General features: G+C 38.0%; 1 protein-coding gene across 1 annotated transcript; it reads left to right on the top strand.

Annotated features, from left to right (window-relative positions):
- Nucleotides 1-3,210: 3,210 nt before the first annotated feature.
- On the top strand, nt 3,211-4,682 carry LOC135220165 (neurotrophin 1-like). The gene is made up of 2 exons (XM_064257457.1): nt 3,211-3,265; nt 3,680-4,682. The coding sequence occupies exons 1-2, from the start codon at nt 3,251-3,253 to the stop codon at nt 4,352-4,354; spliced, it is 690 nt and encodes a 229-aa protein (XP_064113527.1). The 5' UTR covers nt 3,211-3,250; the 3' UTR covers nt 4,355-4,682.
- Nucleotides 4,683-11,092: the final 6,410 nt, after the last annotated feature.

Here is an 11,092-nt window from a genome sequence, read left to right as displayed (position 1 = left end):
GTCACTGTCACACTCATGCTTGAATTGACAAATCTAAGGTAAATCACGTAACCATTAGCAAAAGGATTACAAGCTATGCGTGTGTTGTTCTGGATTTATGGCTATTTAGGCCTATTTCTCTCTTTCCACCCTCCACTCAAACAATTCCAAGGATGATTTTTTTTATTTACTTATCAACTTTAATTTTCTCCACATGAACAAACCATCTCCAAGCCTTGTGATTTATCTTTTGCCTTTGCTGATCTTTGAGCAACTTCTGCACATCGACACTTCACTTCTGTAAAGGAGAACTGGCTCCACAGTACTTCAGTAATTACTTCCATCCTTTAAAATCTTTAGCATACATTCTAATAATTTCTTGTTTTACCATCTTTGGTAACAGTTGTTCCCAAACAGTTATGCTAAGCAAACAACATTCATTCTTCCACCATCTACAGTAACATTTAGTCATTGTTCCTGTATTCATTTATCACTGATTTGCACAATCATCACCAACTTTCTAGTATTTACAAACGCCTTCAAACTAGTTTCCCCAATCTCCAATCCACATCGTCAGCCACAACATCAACCACTTCACATTGCATTCACGACAGCTTTTAATCTTTAATATCCCGTAAGTCTGACACTACATGTAACGTCCTTTCACTTACTTCTTGCGTGACTTCTGTAAAGGTATCAAATGATCTTAAAGATTTAACATACCTTCCTTTCACGCTCTTACACTAAACCTTGCACTTGTCAACCTGGCAGTTCATCTGGTCATTAAAACCGTTAATTACTTAGAAAATTGCCTATTACAATACACGTCGTCAGCATACTGCAAACTGCATTGCTATTAATTCTAGCATCAAGTATTATCATTAATCGACAACACATACAAGTCACAACCGCCCCCCCCCCCTCGTCCCCACCACCTTACTTTTAGTCATCTGACACAGATGATTAAGAACAACAACCTAACACAGGAAAACTTTACGTTCATGATCTTTCCTCGTGAATGATAATGAAAAACGGCCGAGTTTTTTTTTTTTTACTGAAAACCAATTAAGAAAGTGAATGATGCATCTCTAATGAAACTACATTGGAAAAACACCGCAACCATAATAACGTGAAGGTTAATTGACTGTTGATCTTCAGGTGCAATATTCTACCATTTCTCTCTATATCACAGAGTATGAACGCCACTTTAGAGATTCAATGAGTAATTTACAAATATTTTCTAATATAAATTACAGTTTTTAAAAAATTGCCTAGAGAAATGTTCATCGAGGCACGTGGAACCCTGCATTAAAGATTTATGCCCTTAAAGCTAAAAAGGTTATTTTTGACTGAGGCAAATCCCATATTAACCCTCTAATGCACGTACTGTTTACTGCAGGATAAAGCAAAATCCACATAATTTTACTGCTATATTAAAGTAGGATGACTGATCCATAGAACAGAAAAACTCATCTAAAAAGACCATGCTGCACTAATTCGTTTTAAATGACTTTTTTAATTGACTTTTTTGCATCGTAAAAAAATACGAAACGGTTTTAAACTAATGAAATGCATAGTTAATGATAAAATAAAGTGCCTTATTTAGATATCTATGTATCATCTCAAAGATTTATTACACGATCAGTTGTGAACTGTTTAATCATATTCTTAATTGAAAAACAATTAGGCAAATATTAGCAATGGCATAGAAGAGAAGTTTAGGATAGTTTTTGAGAAACTATAGTCAGAATTTTAATAAAACACGGAATGGGTATCATGCACAACTCTCTCTCTCTCTCTCTCTCTCTCTCTCTCTCTCTCTCTCTCTCTCTCTCTCTCTCTCTCTCTCTCTCTCTCGCTTTATATATATATATATATATATATATATATAGATATAGAGATAGATAGATGATAGATAGATAGATATATATATATATAATATATATCTATATATCTATATATATATATATATATATATATATATATATATATATATATATCTATATATATATATTATCTATCTATATATATATATATATATATATACTAGTATATCTATATATACATAGATATATATATATATAGTATATATATCTATATGCATATATATATATATATATATATATATATATATATATATATATATATATATATATATATACATAGATATATATATATATATATATATATATATATAGATATATATAGTAGATATATATATATCTATATACATATATACTATATATATATATATATATATAAGTATATATATATATATATATATAATATATATATAGAGAGAGAGAGAGAGAGAGAGAGAGAGAGAGAGAGAGAGAGAGAGAGAGGTTGTGCATGATACCCATTCCGTGTTTTATTAAGATTCTGACTATAGTTTCTCAAAAACTATCCTAAACTTCTGTTCTGTGCCATTGCTAATATTTGCCTAATTGTTTTTCAATTAAGAATATGATAAAACAGTTCACAACCGATCATGTAACAAAGCTTTGAGAAGATACATAGATATCTAAGTAAGGAACTCTATTTTATCATTAACTATGCATTTCATTAGTTTAAAACCGTGTCGTATTTTTTTACGGCGCAGAATATTCAAAACTAAATTCTAAAACTTCACTAACTTGAAATGCCAATTACATTGCTGATTTCCCTTTAATCTTTTAGCTTCCCGTCAAGTATAGGTTCAATAAACAAGGTCGGGCTGTATAATCATTACAGATCGCTTATAGGATTATTTACCTTCCTTCGTAGGAAACCGAACTGTAATAATCCTATTTTACGAATTATACCACTATTTGCAAGAAAGTTTACACGGATTAATAATGGATTCATAGCGCCTACTTTCAACCTTTTCCTCTACCTCCTTTCCCTCTTACTCTCTTCAGTCATGATGCCCAACCTCTCTAACAATACTTCTTAGTGTAACTGTAGGGTTTTCGTATCTTTCATCCGATAATAAAAATCGGAGTTAAAAGAGTATTCAACAAGCACTTTGCGCAAGGGGATAAAATGCTGCCAGATGCAGTGAACAACATATGAAGTCATTAGATCAAGCGCATCTGCCTGAACGACAAACACTTTCTCTTTCCGCAGAAGAATCCACGACACCCATTCCGAGGCCACCTCCCAAACCGCACCCTTCGAGAGAACCTTCTGCACTTGGAGGGCGTGGCCATTGATTGAGCATACCTATAAAGACAGAGGGCTCAGCCTCAGTCATCAGTTCGCATTGACTCTCGCATCTCATTGACTCATTATGGCTCTTGCTTTGGTACGTCTGCTTGGTCTCTTCCCAAAGTCGAACTTTCAATATTAAGTCAGAATTAAGTCACGGTGACTTCTCGGCTTCATGATTTCCTTAGTCTTGAAATAGTTTCCCCTGAAGACCCCAATTCGAAGTGGAAATCGAGAACTCGAGAGGCCACTGTTTTGTTAAAGTATTCTTGTTCCTCTTGTATGTTGCGACTTTTTCTATTAACAGACACCAAAGCTTTTGTTATTCATTCAAAATATATACAGATAATAACATATGATGTCTTATTCTTCTGTTTCATTTAGAATAATTAACATCCATTTTTTCGTATTACCACTTCACAGCCAACTGATAATATTCCAACTGTAAAAAAACCTAAAGAAAAAATTTTGTAATTTAGATGTATATAATCAAAGACATTCCTCATTGCAGTCGGTACTTCTGGCGTGTGCCGGAGTAGTTCTGGGTCACCATCCTCCAGCCTACGGGCACCCTCGCCCTGCCTATGGACACCAACAACCATCCTACAAGCACTCCTACTGTGACCCCAAGAAAGCTCCAGCCTGCGCAGCAAACTCCACCCTCACCTACTGCCTGGAGGACCCCGAATACCCCGAGTACGAAATCAAGGGCGCCATCAGCGCTGACCACCTCTTCGCCAAGAAATACGCTGATATAGCTGACCAGTCAGCTGACGACCTCGTAGACATGGTCACTAAGGCCCAAGAGGAAGCTTTCGATTACTCTTACTACACTGGGGCCTCTACTGGGGCCTCCCCATACGACGCTACCCACTGGGCAGGTCCTGAAGGCTACATCTGCCCCTCAGACGTCGCCTATGCCAGACCAAGACGTGCCCAGAACGTGGAGGGCAAGTGGCGTGTGATCGTCAACGACGTCCACTACTATACCCAGACTGCCCGTCTGGAGACCTGCCTGTTCCCAGAGGCCGCCTGCCGTGCCCTGGCTCCCTGCTACAAGAGCCACTGCACCCAGAAGTACGTCTACCACCGCCTCCTCTCCTTCGACCCCTGCGATGCTTACAAGGGCCTCTTCATCGACATCTACAAGCTGCCCTCAGCCTGCTCCTGCCACGTTCCAGCATAAGTCGTTTCCCTCCGGAAGGAGAAACTCAGGGTCACTCCCTAAGACTTCGCGCCCACGACAGACCTACCGACGACCTCTTTACGACCTCATGATCTATCTCCGAAGCGTAGACGGAGGAGAAGCCCCGAGATGACTTGAGAACTGCTTTCTTCACGTACCACCAACTAGTCATGCCAGGGACTCCCGGGACGCTCCCCCCACCCGCTGCTCCTCTCTTTTATTTTTCCTTTTTCCTTCTTATTAATATATCTCCTTCCACCAAAACCATGTGAGTGTAAGATGCGAGAAGTTATTGTACTATTTATTTTAATTAAATTTCATAACTATATCCCAACAGAGTTTCTTTTCCTCATTTCGTTACTGTGCGATACAATGATTTAATGATGTATGGCAACAATGTCTTTATTAACTTAAAAACTCATAGATTACCGACGACTGTACTAAACAATCACAGCTGAAAGCATTTGTTGTAAAGCCACATATTTTTTTTATGCAATTATTGGACATTTATATACATAAGTACTGTTGCCAAAATTGACAGCACACATATTCCAATTATCTTATTAGCGAATTGAATTGAATTGAATACAGAATTAAGACAAAGTCCAAGCACAGGGACATATGAAGTCATTCAGCGCTGAAAAAGGAATTGATAGTAATAGGTCTGAAAGATGTAACAGGAGGAAAACCTTGCAATTGTACTATAAATTAATTGGAGAGCAATGTGGAAGAAAGAGAATATGAAAGGAGGCACAGTAAAAAGAACGAAAGTGGTTGCAGCCAAGGGCTGAAGGCACGCTGCCAAGAACCTCAAGTAATGCCTACAGTGTACGTATGAGGTGCACTGACGGCACGACCCCGCTACTGGGCAATTATCTTATCATCTATGTTCTTAGAAAAGATCTACATTATTATTACACTTTTCATTTATATAACATTGTAGCCCTGAATCACCCTAAATTATTAATAACATAAATTAACTACTCATACTATATGAATAATTAGCTAACGGACACGATTGCTCTAAATTTTAATGAATGTATCCCCTTGTTTCAGAATTTGTTACGGCAAGCTTTGGAAATATTATATTTTAAATAACGGCTAAGAACGATAAAAGAATTTTTTTTTTTTAGCTAATGGATATTCTTAACTTTATAGATACACTGATGACTATATCAAAACACGTGAGAAATGCTTTTCCTTTTAAGCTTTCCTTCCTCAAAGTCTTCGAATTCTTCATAACGGCACAATCTCCGTTAGAAGACAAATTTTGATGCCATATTTCTGAATATTTGCAACCCGTTGGTCATAAAAAAGAATTGACATGATAAGAGGCATTAACCATCCAGAACACAAACTTTTTATCTCCTATTAGAGTTATGTACGGATCATCAGTAATTTTAAATTTGAACCTCTGTAGGGTTAAAATTGTGGTGGCTCTATAGTTATCCCACGTTTTGGGTTATATCTTTAGTCCACGTTTATACAACTACTTACCAGTTTTTTCTACGTTTCCATCTTTAAATAAACCAATTGTGGCATTAGTTTCAGTGCACTAGTTCATAAATAACCATTATGATTTGAAGGCTTATTTTTTTGAGAAATTATTAGGTTAATTGCAATTTCCTTTTACACACTTTTGATATATGAATTCAGTCTTCGGTTTAATTGAATGTTTTTAGTTTCTCTATACCTTTGTAATTAAACATAACTCAAAAGGCACCTAATTCGTTTACTGATACCTTAAAACTACTTTATGATCACAATTATGGATTCTGTCAAATAACCTCCTCTGGTTATTATAAATCTTTTGCTTACCTTTTTGGCGATTTAATTTTTTTTTTTTTTTTTTTTTCATTTTGAGAAAGCTTTTTGGCTGTCCGTCCGCCATCAGTTCTTAAAAACTACTGAGGTTGAAGAGCTGCAAATTGGTATGTTGATCATCGACCCTCCAATCATCAAACATACCAAACTGCAGCCCTCTAGCCTCAGCAATTTTTCATTTTATTAAAGGTTAAATTTGACCAAGATTGTGCGTCTATAGGTGCCAATAACACAGGCCACAACCAGGCTGTGGCTGAAAATTTCATGGCCCACGGCTTAAAGTTTCTTGGCCCGTGGCTGATATTTTCAAACAGCAATATGCACTGCACATAAAACTTGATTGCGCGGAAGAAACATCGGCGCATTTTGCAGCCTTTCTTTCCTGAATCTCAGACCTTTGCATTGATGCAGCCTGCGGAATGATCCTCATTCTGACTTCAATGTCATAAACTATTTATGAAAAAGTTAACTAAACGTCCATACCCACAAATGTTGCCAATACCACAGGGTGTGCGGGTGTTGATTATTACATTCTTGTACAATTTCTTGAAATATTTTGGTTAATTATACAAATGTGGAAGGGACTAAATTTCCTCTGAAAAGTATATTACAACTATACATTTAGTCAAAGCTACGACCAACAGTAATTGCCCTTTAGATTTCATTTCGTATTTCGGGCACCATTTTGGAATGGAATTCTTACTGCCAGATTCAGTAATTAATGTTTACGGAAAAGCTTAGGAAATAGCACTGAAATACTTGATACACAGTAGGATATACGAACCAAAAGGAAGACAAAATCGTCAATGACAATTTTTTATTCTGATTTTTTTTTTTTTTTTTTTTTTTTTTTTTTTTTTTTTTTTTTTTTTTTTTTTTTTTTTTTTTTTTTTACGAAAACTAGTGTCTGGCGGCTTCGTCTGTCCGCCTGCACTGTTTATGACCGCCCTCAGATCTTTAAAACTGCTGAGGCTAAAGGGCTGCAAATTCCTTTGTTGATCATCCACGCTACAATCATCAAACATACCAAATTGCAGCCCTCTTGCCAGAGTAATTTTTCTTATTTTATTTAAGATTAAAGTTAGTCATATTCGTGTGGCTGGCAATGATGTAGGCCAGGCCACCACCGGGCTGTGGTTATAGTTTCATGGGCCGCGGTTAATACAGCATTATTCTGAGACCACCGAAAAATAGATAAATTTTTGGTGGCCTTGTCGATTCCGCCGAGGAAATTTCGGCGCGTTTTTATTATTTTTTTTTTTTTTAATGCTAAGGGTATAAATGATGCAACGCAAAAACTCAATCCGAAATAATAGTCTTTATGGTATTAGTGGTATATTAGTACAATAATTGCACAAGCTTATGTATTCGCCATATTTTGTTTTGGTATCTTTTGTCTTCATTGTAATGAAAGACCTGGTAATTTTCTAATGGTTAGGTACAATACGCTAAATTATGAGTAAAGCTATGCAGAATATTAGCTTTATATAATTGCTACTTGACCGACTCTGCTTAGTTGGGTAATCATTTGAAAATGCAAATAGACTCAAGGCTTGAAATCATGAAATCGTCATGTCTATTTGATAATAATGGCAATAGTAATAATGATAATAATAATTATATATTTTTCCAGCAACTGGTCATTTAAAAATATAGAATACAGATAATAACCAAGACAGGGCAACCTATACCACTATTACTAATGATATATTACTAAGAGTAATGATAATAATACATTGGCAGAATTCAGCGAATTAATCTTATATATAATTTTTTCTATTTTTCTTATTACTAGCTTTCTGGCTCAGCGATACTTTTTAAAGATTGGCCAGTATTCACATTGGGAGAAATCTAAATACGTAATGCGGAATGTGATATTTTATTTAGAACAGGATTTTGCTGGTATTATTAGTATACTGATGTACAGGAATGGCGGATCTCAGGTCCAGGCCAAGCAAGGGTTGTCGTCGGTGTTGGTATTATTCTATAAGGAATGCACGTCTCAGCTGCTCTATCTCGTCCTGGGAGTCGGCGCTGACGAAGGTGTCATCTATGTAGCGCGCATACATCCTTGGTTTGCTGCACTAAGAAGGCCTCCTTCTCCGACCACCTCGGCCGCATGTACACTCAGATCGACGGGGTGGCGATGGGTTCTCCCCTTGAAGTTCTCTTCACCAATTTTTATATTGGCACCGTCGAAGAGAGTCTTCCAGAATGTCAGCAAACCAAGGGTGTATGCGCTCTACATCGATGACACCTTCGTCAGCGCTGACTTCCAGGACGAGATAGAGCAGCTGCGATATGCATTCCATGATCACAGCTGCCTTTCCATTACAACAGAACACTGCTAATACCGCCGCCTTCCCTTCCTTGGCGTCTTTGTCGAGCAGTAAGACACCCGATTCTGCACAAAGGTGTACACGAAGCCGACGAACCTAGGTGTGTGCATGAGCGGAGAGAGCGAGTGTTCTGAGAGGTATAAGAGCTCCACCATCAGCGCCTTTGTCAGGAGGGCCCTTTCGCACTGCTCTTCGTGGTTCGACATACACGGCGAATAAGAACTCGTGGCCCAGGTCCTCGTCGACAACGGACACACTATTCTTGCTGTTGATGTTGTGATAGCGAAGAAAGTCGAAGATTAGTACCTCCAGCAACCCCGCCCCGACATCCCAGAGCCCATCAAGCTTTTCACAAAGGGCACTTCCACCGGAGGTATAAGGAGGACGAGCAAGCCCTAAAGACCATCACAGGATAAGAAAATTAGAATAATCATATATTATAAAGCGAAGAAGACGAGCAGCCTGGTGATGAGGAACAACCTAGCGGCCCCCTTGCAAGATCCCTTGAAGAAGGCGAACGCGGTCTACCAATTTCATGTTCTCCGTCCGAGGATGCCTCGGCAGATACATCGGCAAGACCACCATGCGATTCTTTATCCTGAGACGCTTAAGAAGGAGCCATTTATAATCACGCCAGGACTGCCCACAACATAAGAATAAAAAGGAGCGATATTATATTTAATATCGAGATTATTGACCAAACTACTAATCCCCGGTGTCTACGCCTCCTATAAGCCCTCCTTATAGGAAAGGAGAAATCTAACTTGAATATTACTCAAGAAACGTTTCTCCTCCCTACCGCCGCCCGAAGATCAGCAGCAAACGATCCCACAACAATGCCTGATATTCGGGAGCACCAGACATTCATTCCTAGACTAGCTCACACGGCTGAATCCCTGAGACCATCAACACGGGATCCCCCACTTTGCCCAAGAACGGCTGGATCAGTCTTTATCCCTCTAGCTAATACCTTCCTTTCACACCCTAATTCCCCGTTCCAAACCTTAATTTCCTTCTGGGGTACCCCACAGGGGTTTAAATCGGTTGCAACCGAACTCCCACCCTATCCTATCCCCCTTAACAGTTACAATTATATCTCTTCACTTTTCTGCTGACCAGCCAGGAAGATGACCTACGAGAAGATCGAAACGTCGCGATAATCCAACTACACCAGTATTAATAACAGCTGAACACCAGAGACGGCCCCGGCCGGACACTGACCTCGCTTATGGAATAATACCAACACCGACGACAACCGCCGCTTGACCTGGACCCGAGGTCCATCATTCCTGAACACCAATATACTGATAATACCAGTATTGACAGCAAAATCCTCTTCTAAATAGAATATCACATTCAGCATTATTTAGATTTCTCCCAGTATGAATACTGGCCAATTATTAAGAAGTATCGCTGAGCCAGAGAAGCGAGTAATAAGAAAAATAGAAAATATAATATATAAGGTTAATTCGGTGAATTCTCCCATTTTATTCGGCAGAATTTGTTTAAAAGAGCGTCTCCTCCCAAGATACTAATAATACTAATGGCATCACAACCACTTAGAATAGGAGTTTGGTAATAATAAAATCAAGGGACAATAATAGCAAAGGGCCAGACAAGCGCGCCTCAAGAAGCAGACTCCTTACATCCGTGGACCAACCAACCTCCTGTGCCTCACTAACCTTCTTGGCTGGAATTCTTAAAATCAATACACGATATAGATTCACTAGATACGTGTAAGAAATATCTACCGGCTTTTGATTCATATAAACAGGGCGGCGGACATTGTAATGATGAAAGAAATACAATAATGATAATGAAGACAATGACGAAGAAAGAGTATAGAGAAGTCATGAAACTAACAATGACTAAATCATTATGCAACTATTTTAACAACTGCTTAAATAATACTCAGTAGATTTAGTCTTCACGAAGCTGTTGGATCTATCGAAGTATTTTCAAGCATTAATACAAACTTTTGGTTATACAATATAATCCTAAATAGTGACCCCTGAGGGTTTTAACCCAGTATGTATCTACCTTTGCGGAGTGTTTATTACAAGGCCGTTGGGGACTACTGTAAAAACATAAACAAAAGGCTGTAAATATCATAAAGATAATGACCCCCCCACCACCCGACAAGAAATATTAGTCCTAGATACAAACGTTCAAGGGGAAAAAAATGTTCTCTCAGGTGTATTCTTTTGTTTTCCAAGGCACATCCTCTTATTTCCTCTGAATTTCCTCAGCAACACAACATATTCATATATCCCTTTTAAAAAGTATTATTGAGAAATATTTTTTAAACAGACTCCTTAAACTTCCAGCAACCCCTTGGGCAATCATCTGTAATTACAAAGCTGTCATTCAGGTCGTTACGGAACAGATGGTCCCTGATAGTAAATTCTTCCTTTTTTCTGTTACTTTCATTCATAGCACATCTGTCTCGCGAGCGAGCCAGAAATATTGAGTACTTTAAATATATTTATCTATGCATGACGTGGGTTGGAGTTCATTATCTCTGTTATTTAATTATTACTGTAGTTATATTTATTTGTGTCCAGCCGTAGTTTAG

The sequence above is a fragment of the Macrobrachium nipponense genome, chromosome 1 (genome assembly GCF_015104395.2).
Source record: "Macrobrachium nipponense isolate FS-2020 chromosome 1, ASM1510439v2, whole genome shotgun sequence".
NCBI classification, from domain to species: Eukaryota; Metazoa; Arthropoda; class Malacostraca; order Decapoda; family Palaemonidae; genus Macrobrachium; species Macrobrachium nipponense.
This window is presented reverse-complemented; position numbering and strand designations above follow the sequence as displayed.